At 37.4% G+C, this 18,745-nt stretch overlaps 1 protein-coding gene across 2 annotated transcripts; it reads right to left on the bottom strand.

The window, feature by feature from the left end:
- Positions 1-239: 239 nt before the first annotated feature.
- On the bottom strand, positions 240-16,741 carry LOC142336293 (asparaginyl-tRNA synthetase-like). 2 transcript variants are annotated; one of them, XM_075385009.1, is made up of 4 exons: positions 16,503-16,741; positions 15,807-16,224; positions 851-1,551; positions 240-485 (listed from the first exon to the last, which is right to left on the bottom strand). In XM_075385009.1, the coding sequence occupies exons 1-4, from the start codon at positions 16,653-16,655 to the stop codon at positions 297-299; spliced, it is 1,461 nt and encodes a 486-aa protein (XP_075241124.1). In that variant the 5' UTR covers positions 16,656-16,741; the 3' UTR covers positions 240-296. The 2 variants fall into 2 exon arrangements, with proteins under 2 accessions (XP_075241124.1, XP_075241123.1); XM_075385008.1 differs by having other exon boundaries at positions 851-1,568; positions 15,803-16,224; positions 16,503-16,738.
- Positions 16,742-18,745: the final 2,004 nt, after the last annotated feature.

The following is an 18,745-nucleotide window of genomic DNA, read 5'->3' as shown; positions in this document are numbered from 1 at the left end:
TATTGAAAAATTTTCCCTTTTTTTGGTTTTTAATTAAATATATTAATTGTCCGAATGAGGTATGTGATATATGATCAAAAAACATTACACCCTAGGCTTAAATCCCAAATTAAAGAAAACAGATGACGCCAAGCACACGAAGTCAGAAACTCTGAGTGTCAACATGGGGACATAAGTTGCAGCTAATAAATCTATTGACTAAACCCAACAGGTGCTTGCTGTAGATGTTTCGACAAAAGTGGGATACATAATCAATTCAAATTTGTTCAAATGTACAATATCTAAATCTACAATTTCTACATGGGACAATAATCAATATGCCTTGGAAAGGGTATCGTGTTCCTAATATTAGCCGATCCAGTTAGCCAAAGGAGATACCTTTCAAACCCTATTCCGTATCCTCCATGGGGTATGCTGCCAAACCTCCTCAGGTCCAGGTACCAATCCAAGGCATTCACTGATGACGCCTCTTTCCTCGCCAGACTCTTTAACAAGTTCAAGTCCAAGAAAGTTAGTTAGGAATTGGTGTCTTTCCCATTATAGTATGTTTACCATGATGGGGGCTATAGGTAAATTAACATGAGCTCTTGTGGGGTCGCAAAAATTCTCACGCAAACAAGTTATTTATTTGGTGTCTATGATGCTCGTCTCTTCTTGAAAATTATTTCAAAAATGTGTTATAGAAAATAGAATTCATTATTTTAAGACCAGAAAAAGACTATTCCGTTAAAAATTCCATGTCCACACCTGTTTTAATGACGCTGTAGTCAAGAAGTACCCAGTATTACCCAAATTCATCGTTCTGGGAGATATACAAAGGTCAGGTTATAATGGGACGGAAAATTCTTACCTCCTTCATTTTGTGCTCCAACTTCTCAATACGATTTTCACGCACACTCCCTCCGACAAGCTCACTCACTCGTGGAACTAACAAGTCAAAACTAGCGCAGGTATTACTGCCACTAGATTCATTTTCCCGAACATAAAACGCCTTTTGTTGCTTCGGATAATTGTAAACAAAAACTGGCAAGTTGAACTTCTCTGTCAAGAATAATTCATGCTCACGTAATAGTTCGCTTTTCATTGTTAATCGTGATCCTTTTTCTGAAGGGCCGATGAACTCGTTATTTAAAATTCCGATCGCTTCAGCAAAAGACAGTCGCACGAAATCCGATTCTAAAATGTACCTCCAATGCTTCGAACTTAAAGGGACGTCTTCCATATTAGCTTTGCTCCACAAAAATTGCAACTCTTTCAGCTTATCATTTAGTAGAGAATCGATAGAAAACTTCAAACAATGTTCGACATTATCCATTAACACATGGACAGAGTCTATGTAAGCTAGTTCGGCCTCTACCATATAAAATTCAGATAGATGTCGTATAGTTCTAGAATGTTCTGCTCTGAATGCTGGACCTAATGTGTAGACATTGTGTAGACCACTGATAAGCGATTCGAGGTGCAGTTGGCCACTAACTGTCAGCTGAGTTGGGATAGCGAAAAAGTGGTTCCGCTTGCCCTTGTGCTCTTTGTCACTTTCTGATTTAGCTACTACACAGGACTGACTCCTGTTACGCCAGATTTCACAATTCAGCATTCGACATGATTTGATAACCAGAAAACAAATTAAGGGTAGCCTAGCCTCACTTGTAACAAAGTATACACTTTTGTTAAAGATGCGAAAGTTCGAATTGAATTTGTTTTGGTTTACAGGCAATCAAAAAATCCTTAATTATCACAAACTTAGAGGAAGAGCAAATCTAAATGAATGAGAAATAAATGCCAATCCCAAATGAATGCCAAAAAAAATGAGTTGCTCAAACTGTTTTAGAGACCCCAGGGTACGATATCATCGGTCACTAAAACTTCGAGGCAGACAGCTTAGTTGGGGAGATTGAAGTTGGACATAAAGAATAAAAGTTATCGAGCATGAACACTCAGACTAAAACGAACTTGGAAAACATTTCCTATCTATTAATAGAATGAACTAAATTTTGACTGGACAAAAAAAGTAAATAAACAGTACAAATAAGAAATGCATCGCACGAATTCTTATTCATTCTAGAATTTATTCTTGAAAAAATCAGCGCTATTCATCATCCTCAGAACGTCCCATCATAGCAGAATACCAGACGCTTGTGAAACTAAACACTTCGAAAATATACTGAAAAAGGAAACAAAAACCGCACTGGATACCTAAACGTTGGGAGGAACCCTCCTAGACGCTACCAATATTTAGAGGTTAGCATATGGCGACAGAGACTGAAATCGTCATTAGGCAAAACCAAAGAAAGGGAGAAAATTATTACCACAGTTGAAGCTTCACAATAAAATATCTCGGAAATCACAAATCCATGCTTATTCCTCTAGGAAAATTATCACAAAAACAGGCAAATTGTGAATGCCCTGCTGCAACTTAACGCCGTCAAAATTGTTCCCCGATCTCCAAAACTTAAATCCTTGAAGCTGATACAGATAAGCTTATAGAAGCTCAAGCTGAAAACACTGCAGTAAGAACCTGAAACAAACAAATAATCCAGTCTCTCCAGATTATTAAATTGAAAGCTTACGAAAATTCGGATATATAGGGAGAAAATTATTATCACAGTTGAAGCTTCACAATAAAAAATCTCGGGAAATCACAAATCGATGCTTATTCTTCTAGGAAAATTATCACAAAATCAGGCAAATTGTGAATGCTATGCTGCAACTTATCGACGTCAAAATTGCTCGCCGATCTCCATGAGGTAGGGAATATTCATTATCAAACATAATTACTCAAAAATACCAAAACTTAAACTCCTTGAAGCTGATACATATAAGTGTATAGAAGCTCAAGCTGAAAGCACAGCAGTAAGAACCTCTAACAAACAAATAATCCAGTCTCGCCAGATTTGTAAATTGAAAGCTCACGAAAATTCGGATATAGGGAGAAAATAACTACCACAGTTGAAGCTTCACAATAAAAATCTCGGAAATCACAAATCGGTGCTTATTCTTCTAGGAAAATTTTCACAAAAACAGGCAAATTGTTAATGCCCTGCTGCAACTTATCGACGTCAAAATTTTTCGCCGATCTCCAAGAGGTAGGGAATATTCATTATCAAACATAATTACTCAAAAATACCAAAACTTAAACTCCTTGAAGCTGATACATATAAGCTTATAGAAGCTCAAGCTGAAACACAGCAGTAAGAACCTCAAACAAACAAATAATTCAGTCTCACCAATTTTGTAAATTGAAAGCTTACGAACAAGGCTCACGAGAGAACTGTTCCTTCTACTCATAAAACACTCAAATAGCAATGGCAGCCCCTCGCCAACCCAACGTATCACTCAAACGTGTCGCGGGGCTACCGAACGAAGGCCTCTTGAGAGCCAGCATAGCAGCTGCCAGGATTACGGCGGACTATCAACAGCCAGCCAGATACTTACACTTCCACCTGGACGGAAATACACTGAACTAATACCTACGTTTACGAAAACAAACGGAACATCCTGGATGACGCTTTAGAGCATCTACGCAACCAAAACTAGGGCCCTCACCAACGCCGTAACTTTGAGCTAGACATACAGAGCAGAAATTTTGATTCCGTTGAACAACCACATGAATTCCTACCTGACTTACAGCGGCTTGCAAACTTTGCCGCCATCGATGACGCTGGTGACGGAAGTGACCGCAATGATGAGAGGACAAGAAAAATCTGAACAATATATACAGGGAATGCCCTTCAAATACAAAAAGGAATTTCTCAGAGAACTGGACAATGTCGGAGTAAATGAACTACGCTCAATAATCAAAAGAAGACTCAGAATATATCAACTGAACCCTTCAAACACAAGAAGGAATTTCTCAGAGAACTGGACAATGTCGGAGTAAATGAACTACGCTCAATAATCAAAAGAAGACTCAGAATATATCAACTGAACCCCGAGCGAGAGTGACAACAGCATTCTACTCACTAACACTCTAATAAATCTCGGTCGAGAATATAATGGCAGCAGGCATAGCCTCAATCTAGGCATCAGCTTCACAAAAAACGCAACCAAATGGTAGAATAACCACCAGAACAAATTTAATAAACACTTCTCAACCTACAATAGAAACAACATACATATAGACCAACCTATTAAAGCCGAAGCTTTTCAGGCTACTAAAAGCGTCCCTTCTATTGAGGAAGAGCTACAAAGGCAACAGTGATATTCAGCGACCAAAGTCAACAATATAACCAGCTAGAACGTTTTCGCACTCCAATGCGCACCTTTTGCAGGATATATGCAAGCAACTACAACACGGCACGTGGTTGATATCGGAGGCAACCACCTCATCTCAACGCCACAACTCCATTCAAACAGCAGCCAAAAACAACCTGCATCATTTTCTACAAAACATTTACTGCACACCTAGCTTTAACGAAAACATTTTTCTAATTCCCTTCAATTAGGCAATCACAATGAGAGAAATAACCAAAATTGGATCAATTAGCAGCGCTACGTCACAAAACGAAAGAGCAGAAACCTGAACCCCCCTTATCAAGAAACTTCACAGAAACAAACTAATTGGAAAAAGCACCCTTGCCGGCAAATTCAGGACAAAGACAATAGCTGTTACCATGTGACGACATTCACGAAATAGTTACTTTGCAAAACATTTACGTGTAAAAGAAAGCGCAAAACTTGATGGAGCTTACCATTAAAAGAAATAATTTTTGAATGCAAGTATAAAGGAAAATAAAACAGTAACAAAACAATGGAGAAATTGTAAGTCAAAATTACTATGAAGCGCATCGAAAAAGGCAGAAAGAGTTGAAGAGATAAATGGAACATGAAAAAAAGAACTTCTAGCCAATCAGAACGCAGCAATTAGATGAACCGCATAAAATCAAAAATTGTTTAACAGTCGGCAGCATTCTCACTATTCCTTCTCTTATTATTCTATGGATAATTTATATTTAAATTTCAATCAATGACAAACAAAATTTTTATTGAGTAAAAACTTTTACTACCTGTAATGGCTAAAACGCTATCATCGACAGTAAAAAAAGTTTCCTTTTAATTAAAGAAAGACCCCTATTTCAAATTAATACACAAAAAATCATCATAACTACGCAGTCACGCTTAACACTCCCAGTCACAATTGAATATTCCTCGCAAGTCTGAGCAGCAAGCAATCTAAGACCGTATCAATACAAACATCAAATACACGAAAATCCAAACATTTTTTAAACAGTTTTGGTTTTTTACCAACCAGCCGCAATTGGCAGTAGAAGTTATATGAATAACACTTATTCAAACCCTGCTGAACAAAGCACAATTCGCGACCTTGCCCAAAATTCATTTGGATAAAAATTTTTTTGTCCAAATGTTTTACACCAGAATTTCTATGCCTAAACCACTACGAAGAAAAGATCCCCTAATGTGAAGATACTCCGACAAAATTTACAATTTTTATGTTAATTTGGATTAACTTCAATCTGTTCCTGGTTTTTTCATCAGTTTTAAGATTTTACCTGATATTACAATAATTTTTGGGTATAGACATATGAGAACAGCCATCATAGAGCAATTTTTGAAAAAGATACCCCAAATTATTCCGTAGTTCAATCATTTTTGAAAACTAGTGGAAAATTTTTTGAATGGAGAACTCAAATCTAAATAGACAATCCACAACACCCTATCAACCACAGCAAAAACTCCTTTTATTAATTGGGACGCCTTTCACGTTGACAATAACGGAGGCTATCGACCCACAATTGTACTCTTCCCCATGTACCCTTACCTATTTCACGGTCGCCAAGCAACGCTGGTAACCCTTATTATCCGAAACCACAGCACCATTTCTCTTTTCGTCGAAATTGTAGACCCCGGTTATATCTTGAAAACGGTGACCTTCAGTCCCAATTTTGTTGATGACCACCTGATCCTAAACTGCCTCAAAAATCCCACCAACGACACCCTCGAACAAGCATGCCAACTCCGCAAACAGTATCCCCTAAAGCCATGACTTTGCTTTCCCTAACAGACCTAATTTCACTATAACTTCGCCAACAATAATGCATTTTGATGTTAACCTTCCATAGATTGACCACGCCTTTTATTGGGGTCCGTTCTTTAAAACTATTTACCCACCCAAAATTTAAAGGAAACCTTTATTTCCGCAAAAATGTAATCGACATCAAGCCCTTTTCACGGGCCAAACTCCATTTAATCCCTTTTTACTTTCACATTTAGCCCAATTTTATTAAAGAAGACAGAATAAGGGCCCTGGGGCATCAACTACAGCACAATCAACAAAAATTTAGGCGAGAAAAACTTTTGAAAGTGTAAATTTAATGAAAAAATCATTACTCAAAAAAATGACATCAAATTCTCATTGTTGACACTTGCTTCAAAAAACTTGACCATAGCTATAAAACAGCACCTGATCACGTGGGGCAACCATTTAACCTTCACAAACTTAAGCAAAGCTAGATTAACAAAAGACAACTTAATGCACTCTAAAGTAGTGCAGGATCCTTTGGCGGCAGAAATGTACACAAACTGCTCTCTGTGTCCACAGTAAGGCCACCATTGTTTTAAGATTTTACCTGATATTACAATAATTTTTGGGTATAGACATATGAGAACAGCCATCATAGAGCAATTTTTGAAAAAGATACCCCAAATTATTCCGTAGTTCAATCATTTTTGAAAACTAGTGGAAAATTTTTTGAATGGAGAACTCAAATCTAAATAGACAATCCACAACACCCTATCAACCACAGCAAAAACTCCTTTTATTAATTGGGACGACTATCACGTTGACCATAACGGAGGCTATCGACCCACAATTGTACTCTTCCCCATGTACCCTTACCTATTTCACGGTCGCCAAGCAACGCTGGTAACCCTTATTATCCGAAACCACAGCACAATTTCTCTTTTCGTCGAAATTGTAGACCCCGGTTATATCTTGAAAACAGTGACCTTCAGTCCCAATTTTGTTGATTACCACCTGATCCTAAACTGCCTCAAAAATCCCACCAACGACACCCTCGAACAAGCATTCCAACTCCGCAAACAGTATCCCCTAAAACCATGACTTTGCTTTCCCTAACAAACCTAAATTCACTATAACTTCGCCAACAATAATGCATTTTGATGTTAACCTTCCATAGATTGACCACGCCTTTTATTGGGGTCCGTTCTTTAAAACTATTTACTCACCCAAAAATTAAAGACAACCTTTATTTCCGCAAAAAGGTACTCGACATCAAGCCCTTTTCACGGGCCAAACTCCATTTAATCCCTTTTTACTTTCACATTTAGCCCAATTTTATTAAACAAGACAGAATAAGGGCCCTGGGGCATCAACTACAGCACAATCAACAAAAATTTAGGCGAGAAAAACTTTTGAAAGTGTAAATTTAATGAAAAAAATCATTACTCAAAAAAATGACATCAAATTCTCATTGTTGACACTTGCTTCAAAAAACTTGACCATAGCTATAAAACAGCTCCTGATCACGTGGGGCAACCATTTAACCTTCACAAACTTAAGCAAAGCTTGATTAACAAAAGTCAACTTAACGCACTCTAAAGTAGTGCAGGATCCTTTGGCGGCAGAAATGTACACAAACTGCACTCTGTGTCCACAGTAAGGCCACCATTGTTGGGTATCGATTACGTTTACCTCCCCTTATTTTCTCACGATTATAATGCTTCAATGATATCTCAGTTTTAACCAAAAACTGTGCATGTTCTGTAATATCTCTGGAGCCACCGAGGTCTTTCTCTTTTAGTGCCCAAACTAAAGCAGCCTTTTCCCATAATCTTCAAAAGTTTTTTCGAAACACCTTAACGGACCCCTAACCTAAGAGGTGTAAATGTTCGCCAAGCACCTTTCTCAATTTTCGAATCAGGCGCCCCCAACCAGTAACTATGGATAAGCCTGAAGACATTGCTAAAACTGCTTGAGCACAGAGCGACGGTTGACAAAGAACACTGAATTTAATTGTTAAATAAAACCAAAGGTCATCACCTAACTCACTAACTATGGGACCACGCTTTATTAACTCCATAAAAAACCGAGGTGTTCCTATTACATTACCAAAAGAAATAGACGTCTTGTAGATTCCGAAAATTAGGAGCATAGATGGCAGGTTGCCAGAAAATAGCCGCAATAGATAGCTTTATATAGCTGAGTCTCAAAGAAATGGAAAGCAAACAGCTTTTAAGAAAATGTTTAGCTTACGGCTGATTTTATTAGCGCCCCTTATATACCCTTCAGTTAGAGTGACACACACTCATTTGACCTTATCTCTTTGAACTAAAGTGATGAAAAATCAATTTCAGACTGAGTAAGTCATTTTTGAGAGCAAGGTAAGTCAAGTGTGACCAAAAATTTAATCGCGCGAATGAACAAAAACACTCTCTCTCTCTCTCTCTCTCTCTCTCTCTCTCTCTCTCTGAGGGGTGAAACATGAAGTCACGCACGGAATTCAACTCAAGTTGCATGAACGAATGAACAAAAAGCAGATTTGAAGTGGTGATTGTGACGTAATATGGTCGTAAAAAAAACCTGTTTAAAACAAAGGATTGAAAAAAACAAAGGAAAAAAATATTGAAAAAAAAACAAAGGAAAGGCCAGTATTAGCCTCAGATATCGCTTTTCTATCTATTAAAAAGCGTTTCTTCCACTATAGTCTTTGACACACTGTTGTTCCCACCCATTTCTATATGTGATCGTTTCCACCAGGGAGCAAATTGAATTGTTACACCTCTCCTAGTACAGTTTGAATTGGAGGGAACCTCTGTAATTAAAATCTGTTCAACAATAAACGTTCAGCATACTGAGCCATATAAACACTCATAGGCTGATACTTGAGTATTCATACGTCAACTGTTGCGATATTTCGGCAAACTATGCATGAATATTTCAACTTGCTTTACATCAGCAAGCGACTCCTTTACAGAACGCTTCGGTTAACCGAACAATCTCTTCATTGCGAAACTCTACGGACATCTTGCGCCAACCGTTTTTGCCTACTAAAAACCCCCTCTCCTCTTCAACTAAATTGGTACTTAATTTAGGCCAACTATTTATACCGAAATTCTATCCATGAAACTTCCTTCCAACCTATTTCTATCAAGCTATCCTGTTTTAGATACTCCTCCTAAAACTTGCTTATATCACCCAAAAGGTCATTCATATGCCGCGTACGCCTGAACGAAGCTATTTCTGAGCAATTTTTAAATAAATTATTAAAACTATTAATAAATCGAACCTCTCGGGATGTGCCAAGACAATGTTGAATGTTTTGATTTACATCATCTGAAATTAATGTAATGGAACTACAAACTGGAAAATAAAACGATATGAATAAAACTAACAATAATCCTTTTAAAACAGTGAAAAACATAAAACTCAAGTTTGAACCCCCCACCAAAATCCTTGCCCAAATTCTATACATCTCATGACCGATAGTCAAACTGAGTTGATTGAAAATTCGATCGAAATCGAAATCTGAGTAATATTCTCACTATTCACTCAAACAACCTCAAATATGCTAATCGCACCTTACTTCATTCATCTCAGCAATTGAATAAGGAAAAAAATCAGGGAAACACATCAATTACACTCTTAGCAAATCTGACAAATTTAAATTAACTCAGCATACTAATATCACAAATATCATTTAAAACGAAACAAAACTTGAAACAAAACTAAAACACATCACGTGATGGGTTTTCCAACCCATGCTAAACGCTTTTCTGGATAGCGCATTATCGAGCATGAACACTCACACTAAAATAATGTGATAGCCAGATTTGGTAAAGTGATAGCCGAGAGGTAAAGTGTGTGATTCACACGCCAATGATTGAGAGTTCAATCCCCTTCATCTGTGAAGCTGTCTGTGTGAAAATGAGCTCTTGCTTAACCATAGCTTCAGTTGACCAGAGCCTGACCAATGTTGGCTGCAATGATGATCCCACGTGTAAGTTTCAGACGCAAAAAAAGTGGCTATAGTCACCAAAAAAGAGCCATGTTGCTCATGAAAAGATCAGTATGAAATGTGGGAATAATAAGAAAAAGGGCAGCTGAGAACAGGCTACTGTCGGCCCAATGTTGTTCCGCTGCGATTACGCAGGAAACCATAATTATTATTAATCATTAATAAAACTAGGCAAATTTTTCCTCTATTAATAGAATGAACACAAATCTGATTGCACAAAAAGGTAAACAAACAATAATAATAAATTCGTCTCTAAGAAAATATTATTTATCGTCGAATTAATTCTTGAAAAAATCAGCACCATTGATCATCCTCAGAACTTGTGAAAATTTTCCCACCTTAGCAGAATACCGTACGCTTGCGAACCTAAACACAAAAAAAAAAATCTGAAAAGGAAATGTTAAGAGGAACCCTGCTAGATGCTAGCAATATTTAGAGATTTACTAAGAAAGTTTTTTTGTTGCCTTGAACTTCGTGTCCAAATGTAGGACACTAAGTTTAGAGCAAAAAACTTAGACTTCGTTCGAAATCTAACTTTTGGCACTTAAATCAAACCACTGAATAATCGGCTGCTCCTATATTTTTTTAAGAATATTTCTTTCATTAATCCTTCAATTTCAACCGAAATTCAATTTTCGCACCCTTTGGTTTTCTAATTACGTTAGAACTAAATCTTAGTCCCCTCGGGCCCCGTGCCCCGCAATCGGGCGCAAGCCCCTCGTGTCCGGGCACTAAGACCCTCGGGTGACAGATTTTGTTCTACATATACTAATAGAACTACTTTCGATACCTCATTGATTAGTACCGGGCTTCGTTTCAACTCGGCTTCACCTCCTCTCAACTCTGCGCTGTATACTAATCAATTCGTACATGCGAAGTAGTTCAATGACAATTACTTAAGTTTTGAAAATACCCTCCTTCTTCTAAGATTACTACATTGGCTTATTAAATTTTGAATGGCATAGATTCGCTTTATTTATTGTAACTTTGCGAACATAGGACCAGTTATTTTTTCCCAAATCAACCAGATTATTTACCAGACCTCACATTTTGTTGGGCAACAAAATAATTCGACTTAAACGAAAGCTATTTGAAAAGACAGAAGAACGATCACAATAAGAACTTACATATCCCGACTATCCCATGTCTTGCTATTTATCATCATTTGATTTCAGCCAACAGGATTGCAATGGACCAAATCGCAACGCTCAAGTCATAGTCGTCGTTTTCATTTTAGCGATCATCTTTGTGCAATTGATTGAAATCATTTTCAAGGGCGTTGAATCAAAAGAAAATGAAGAGAACAGAAAGAGAAACTCAAGTGCTGCTGCTAAACACCAAAACATTCATGCGCGAAGACGACAGCTACAAACCTATCAGGACTAAGTGTAAAGCAATTAAGAAGAACAAAAAAATGACGCAAAGCTGTTTCCCAGGAATTATTTCATTCCCCTAGCCGTAAAAATGGTGATAGTAACAACGTCTGGTCTTCTGCCCACCCCCCCCCCCCGTTTCTATGTCCCCGTCTACACATTGTATTTTCACATGATACTATATAGCACTCTATTTTTTTTTACTTTTGGGGGGGGGGGGTAACTCCACCTCTAAGGCATACGAAACAGTTTGTTTACAACTTGAAAATTAAAAACAAAGCCTTTAACAAGGAAGCAAACAAAGACAAAACCAAACGCTTTCGCACCCTTTGGTTCTCTAATTACGTTAGAACGAATTCTTGATCCCACAAAATCGTGGCGAAGATTTCAAGATAACTCCATTGAAAAAGCACCATTACAAAATATTAGCTCAAACACCTTTTCAAAATTGGAGGAATATATATGCAAGCCAGGTTTTTTTTCCTCAGTGAAGTTTTCGCTTAATTGATAACATCAAACAAAATTAGCGAAAATAAAATACAGTTTGTAGCTCAAAGTCTAGTTTTGAATTCCTAACAAAATTTCCAAATTTTCGAAAAATTGAAGAAAAAAAGATCAACCGTAGATTGATGGCGTTTGGGAAAAGAAAGGGCGCCATTTTCTAAATTTCCGATTCTTTAATATGTGTAAGTCCGATTTTGATTGAAAGGCACAATTTCGTTAATTGGAAACTTGAAAAAAATGGAAAATCCAAAAACAGCAGGCAAATTGCCGGAAAAAAGTGCAATAGCTTCATAGACCTGGAACCTCAAAAATGTAATGAAAAATAAGGCTGAACTATAGAAATTCTAATTTTTCTTTTTAATTGCTAATATGTCACATTTTGACTTAAGAAGATTGTTTAGCTAATGTATTCTTTCTAATAGCTGCTCCCAAAACTACCAGTTAGAGTTACACAATCAGCTGACTTTCCAAAAAGTAAGCAAAAGTCTCTTTGAGTGAGGAGTCATTTTTGAGAGTCAAGTAAGTCATGTTTGACCAGAATTAATTGCGCAAAATCGCTGAAAAAATTACGTCACGCACGCAATTTAGTCCAAATTATGCGACTATTATTATAGTCCAGATTTGCAGTTAGGTGAGCGCGACGTAACTTCGTTGTATTAAAACTCTTGACAAAATTTTCAGAAAACTAAAAGAAGCCACTAAATACATCAATATTTTTCGAAAATAAAACACCTACTTCTTGGTTGGCTTATATAACGCATCGATAACTAACTTTGAATGATGTTCGCTAGATCAGCAGACGGTGATTTAGTGAACAAAGCGCAGAAATAAATCGCATGTATTTCAATAAAGAACGGATTTCGGATCTTTTCCGTTTGTGCCCCCCCCCCCAGTTTATTGGGTGCATATTAATTGCACCCCCGCAGACGCACGTGCAATATTTTTACATAATGATTTACTATTTAATGGCACGTGCTCTGTAACTGGGGGGCGCATAAATTACTGGGGGGGGGGCGCAAAAAACGGAAAAGATCCCGATTTCTTTTGGAAAAAAACAACTGGCGACTTCAGTCGTAAGTATGTCTTCTCCCGTATATTAGGTATTAAACCTTTTTAATAACTAACGATTTCTCAGAATAAAACATAGCTGGCAGATTGCCAGAAAATAGCCACAATAGATTCGTAGATCGGCAGTCTAAAAAAACAGTAAAAAAGACAGATAAAAAAAATTGTCTTTTGATTGAAAGCTTATCTGTTATATTTTGATTAAAAATCTGTATAAGTTATTGCTGCCTCTATTAGCTGATCTCAAATAACCTTCATTTAGAGTGACACACACCCATTTGACCTTATCTCTTGGAAATAAAGTAAATAAAAGTCAATTTCAAAGTGAGGAAGTCATTTTTGAGAGTGAGGTAAGTCAAGTGTGACCAAAGATTTAATCACGCGAATGAACAAAAAACTCGCTTCACTAAGAGCGAAAAATGACGTCACGCATGCAATTCAGTTGAAATTGCATGAACGAATGAACAAAAAGTGGCTGTGACGTCATATGGTCGTAACAAAAATCATGACGAAATAAAAAAAAAACCTAGAGAAGGCCAATAATAGCCCCAGCTGTCGCTGTGCGGCTATTAAAAAAACGAAAACATTGATTTTTTGGATTTCTAGAGTTCGCTTCAACAAAAGAGAAGCAAATGTACATGAAATAAAATAATTTCGGAGAGAATAATTAATTGTTTTTTAAAAAGATGAAGGAAACCTTCGTGAACTCTACTATTATCTTCTTCAATTATGAAATTAATCTTCAACTGTTGATTTCTAGTGTATGACAAATTAATATTTTAAAAAAAGAAGTATTCATGGATAATTCATTCATGAGTATTTATTCATAAAATAATTTTAGCACCGCTTACATTTCTGATACTGTTTGTCCGTTCTACCATTTGACTTTTCCTCCTCGAAAAAGGCATAAATAGGAAAAACCCAGTCAGCATTAAGTCGCCGAACTGTTTTCTTATAGCCTTACTAGTTTCGACACCCACAACGATCAGATCCCTTATCTAGGCTTATGCTAGCTCCCTAAAACCCAGCTAGCTACTGACGAAATCAACCGCTCGCCATTAGATTGAGAGCAATTCACTCGATGTTATTATGTTTGCTTTTGGAAAAATAAATTAGGGCATTTGCTCAACAAGACTTCTGCGATTTCCTGGTGTTTTGAAATATGATATCTGTCACTAATCTTATACCAAGACCATCGGAAAAGTGAAAAAAAATTACAAACATCGGGTTGTTTCTGAAAAAACGAATAATTTTTTTCGTGATGCAATCCTGCCATTGTTTGCTTTGGCCCCTATAACTTCTCTTATTTGTCGATAAATGAGGGAGGATGAAAACGAGATGATTTCAATTTATACTGGGCTTCGAATAACTTAGTTAAATCTCAGAAGCTGCTGCCAACTATTCATTGAATATTGAAACTTTCCAGCCTTGTTTCCAGCCTTTCAAAACTTGCTTTGTATTAATATCTAACAATTATTGTTTTTGGGCTTAAGCTTAAGTTGTTGGATAATTTGATAAAACGTACAGGTCCTTACAAGCGGTAGTTGCAAATGAAAATTCATACACATCAAAATTCAAGCGGTAGTGGCAAATGAAAAAACAAGGCACATAAAGCAAAAAGATGGAAAATCCATTTTTGAAAATAACTCAACTATATTCAATTTTTCACTAAAAATTGGCAGAAAGTTTAAACTTTGTTTTAAAACGCTCTTTAAAGACTAACTGCCACGCTCAAATTTCTTTGGTACGTATTTGGGGATTGGCACATTATGCGAGGCATTTGAAAGTTCAAATAGAACCCAGTTATTTATTCGCTGAAAGATAAAAACGGTTATGGTAATGTTCCTTTCTTTCTTACATCTCGAATTTTTGGTCTTGATGGTGTGCTTAGATTGGATAGTTGACAAAACGAAGAATTAACTTACCGTTTCATCATTTACTTTTTCAACAATTTGCACAAAATAGGTGTTTTTAATAAAAAAAAAACTTTGGTAACCCTCGTTAAAGTAAGCATTAATAATGCAGCAAATAATGCTCTAGTTTGATTTTAACGAATAATCTAGATTCGTTCAATTTAAATTTACGAAGATTTTGAGCAACTTTCTGTCTTTGATGCAGATTGACTGTTTTCACTTGAAACATCACGTTCAAGTATTTTATGGGTCATTTAACGGAAGTCTTCTAATTTTCAGCTCCTGTAGTGATTGAAGACTTTGAATTTAAAAAGGTATTACTGAAGCACCAGTTTCTGTTTTTTTTTTAAATTAAAAAAATTAAAATTAAAAAAAAATAACATTAAAATAAATATGCATTTGATCAAGTTCATCATGTTGATTTTGTATTAATTTTTTTTCATATTAAATAATCGCAGAGTACTCAGAAAAGCTGCAAAACGAAACAGTTTCTAATAGTTTTAGGATCAGTCAAAGATGCATTGACAAATGCAATCGAGTCGCCTAAAATCGCTTCGCTTAATTTCGGGCGGATCTGAAACATATTTCCGATTTCTTCGAAATAAAGGCAATGATTACAAAAACCATCAGAAATAGGGAAAACCAGACAATCACAGGCACAGGACAGTTGGCGCCTGTATATCGGTGCACCAGTAGATAAATTTTGCACCAACAGAGAAAATCGTATTCAATCAACCATTACCTAGCGTTCGTGCTTACTAACGGTTTAAACACGCGACACGTTTTTTTTTCTACCTCGGCACAATTTTGGCTAATCAACCATTTTTATGTGTGCATCCCTGTCAAAAAATCATGAGGCTCTAGAAAGCCCTTGGCACACTTTTCATTTAAGCTACTTAAACAAGACTTAGTAAATTTAATGTGAAATTTGGTCAGCTTTGAAATCAATTACACACTGTTCGACACATGTTCCATCTTCTCTTCTGCATCACAAGCTCCAGTGACATTAAAACACTCCCCTGCACCCTCACAGTCATTCGATGTAATAATCGGCGTAGTCACTTTCACAAACCCATTTTTCCTGTAGAAGTCGTGAAAAGAAAACTCTGCCGCATCTCTTAGACGCATCATATTTTGAAAGTACTGCGTTCTCGACTGTAAATGAGGATACTTTCGAATGGAATCTAATGCCATTTTATGAGTATTGACGAGAGGGTATAAAGAATTATTTCGTTCAGCAATCTTGTCCATTTTATGTGAGATGATTTCAACAGCTTGACCTTTTGCTGGACTGAGCACTAATTCGCCTTCAATTTGTAAGATGTCTCCACTCGCAATTTTTGATGCTAACTCTGATGAAGAGGGAACAACAACCTTCAAAACAATCATTTTTTATAAGATCTTAAAGAAACACATTCGATGTTGCTAGGACTTAGAGCCAAATGTGTGCAGAACCGAATGAGAAGTAATTGATCAAAACGATCAGATTGGTTCAAATTAAGGTATAAACAATGTAAAAAATGGCAAAATAAATCAGTTGCCGATTCGTAATCTATAAAGTCGGTTAACTATAAAGTCGGTTATCTATATCTATAAAGTTAGCCAATGAAAAGCTGCATCTTGATAGATAGATTTTAAAAAAAAGACATCACCTGAATACTTTCCGTGGAGCTTCCATCGTGCAGAACTATAAAGTAGTTATCCTTCAAGTGTCTCACGCGTTGAACGCTCCCACTGACTCTCAGCCTTTTCCCAATGAAGGCTGGGCTGTTAACAAGAATTGTTTTGACTGCTAAGTTTTTCATAATATCTGAAAGAAGATTGTTATAACGAGCGGACGCCTATTGTCAAGCGAACCTAGGACGGGCGACTAAATATTTCTTCTATTTAAGGAGTAATTACTGACATGGTTGAAACTAACGCGGAAAAAGGACAAGTTCACCCCTCCTATGGTATCCCAAACATTATACCTTTCATTGGAGGAAAAATTCGAAACAGTAGCTACGTATTTTGAGAATAACATCAAGAGCTTTCAGCACCATTCATCGGTCATTCATTAACTACTCAAAACTTCGATAGTTTGGTACTATTTTCACATTTAAATGAAAAACGGAGCAACGAAAATCGTGGTAATGAGTTATTTGAGTTATTTTTCAGTATTGTCGCCTCTACGATGTTGCAAAGAGCAGATTTAACAAAAAGTTTTATTGCAGAGCAAAATTGGCTTTCTACAGTTTTCTAAAAACAACTAAAATAAAGATCATACTTAGGAAAATACCAGATCATTCCAGAACGTATCCGGACCTAACGACAACTCAATTTCAGTAATGGGCAAGTCTAATTACAAGTCTCATTTCATTACTGATTCAGAGCTATGATCATGTCACGTTTTACACTTGGCATAATCAGACATAACCAGACAGTCACAAGATCTGAAATATGCATCAAATTAAGTCCATTTTCGTAAATTCGGGCTAAAAACGGACAATAACTACATGAAATGACAGTGGAATTGGATCTGGGCATGGTCCTGGAGGTACCGACGCACATAGCAGCGGTGGCCAGGCGTCAAGTAAAAACAGCGGGGGTGGACATAAAACCTCGCAATCGTGACACGTTACAAAAAATCTAAAAATTCGAATTTTTTACTGAAAAATTTCGAAAAGCTGGTTTTTACTTTCCGAGTGTTATCCAAGTATGGGCTAAGAACTGCCAGTGTATTTAGACTTGCCCAATACTGGGAAACGAAACGAGTTAAGACTTGGATTTAGACTTGCCTAGTACTGATATTGACTTGGAGTTCGGTAAGGAAGGAATGACATCCGGTGGACACATCGAGGGGGAGAGGGGCTGAGGGAAGGTCTAAACCGCCAAAAACTGCCCATACACCATAATTTTATGCTTCTCAGCAGCTTTGGTGACAGACACTTCGAGACTAGTAAAGCTCTAAGAGAGGTGCTCAGCGAATTAATGACCTCCGGGTTTCACCTGTTTATCCCGTTTTTGCAGCCAACTGGGGTCCAGGGATACTAGCATTAGGGAGTGGGGTGGCTGGATTGGATTTTTAAGGGGGTATCGCCAGTTGAAGGAGGGTGGACGGGAGGAATGGTGCGGGAATGCTGAGTGGGGGTGAAGGGGTGAGTGGCGGGAGGAAACTCAGGGGGTCGAACTCCTTAAATCAAGACCTTCACACCACGAATTTATGTCTCCTCGAAACAGTTTCGGTTAATCGCATACTAAGAGACCAGCGAGGCTTGAGGCTCTAGCTCTAAGAGCTGCTCAACCACTTAATGCCCTCCGTAATTTACCTGTTTAGCCTGTTTTTGAAGACAAAAATTCCGGATCTATTCTGTTTTGCCCCCCCCCCCCCCCCCCCCAGCTAAGCGGGCTTATATCTTTTACACCCCCAGGCGCACGTGCTTTTTAACATAGTAACATGCAATAAAAAGACATAAGAAGGGATCTAAAATTCAAATGCGCAGGGTAGGCAAAAAACGCGTATTTCCCATTAGAGCCCCCCCCCCCCCCCCACCAAATCACAGCACTCCTATGGTTAATTACCATGATTGCGGGGCTATAGGTTATATGAATAAAAAGCTGGGAGGGAGGGGGGCTAAAATTCGACACGAGAAAACGGCACACAAAAATCGGATCTTTTCCGTTTGTGCCCCCCCCCCCCAGTACATTGTACACCCCCCATTACAGAGCACGTGCTATTCCATATTAAATTATAATGTAAAAGTCTTGCACGTGCTTCTGGGGCGTGCAAATAACATGTACCCACTTAGCTGGGGGGGGGGGGGGGGGGGGGACAAACGGAAAAGATTTTAAAAAACACGGACTAAACAACAGCAAGACTAATATATTTGCTACAAATTTTGTTTAAGTTTAATGA

Source organism: Convolutriloba macropyga, chromosome 3, assembly GCF_964194025.1.
Source record: "Convolutriloba macropyga chromosome 3, txConMacr16.3, whole genome shotgun sequence".
Taxonomy (NCBI): Eukaryota; Metazoa; Xenacoelomorpha; order Acoela; family Convolutidae; genus Convolutriloba; species Convolutriloba macropyga.
Note: the sequence above shows the minus strand (reverse complement) of the source record. Positions and strands in the feature narration are given on the sequence as shown.

What these genes read in the sequence shown, in the direction of transcription:
- LOC142336293 (XM_075385008.1), bottom strand. Translation starts at nt 16,655, where the DNA reads ATGAAAAACTTAGCAGTCAAAACAATTCTTGTTAACAGCCCAGCCTTC. An exon ending in GCTCCACGGAAAGTATTCAG is followed by an intron (nt 16,225 to 16,502) that starts GTGATGTCTTTT and finishes ATTGTTTTGAAG; the next exon opens with GTTGTTGTTCCCTCTTCATC. An exon ending in TGGAGCACAAAATGAAGGAG is followed by an intron (nt 486 to 850) that starts GTAAGAATTTTC and finishes AACTTGTTAAAG; the next exon opens with AGTCTGGCGAGGAAAGAGGC.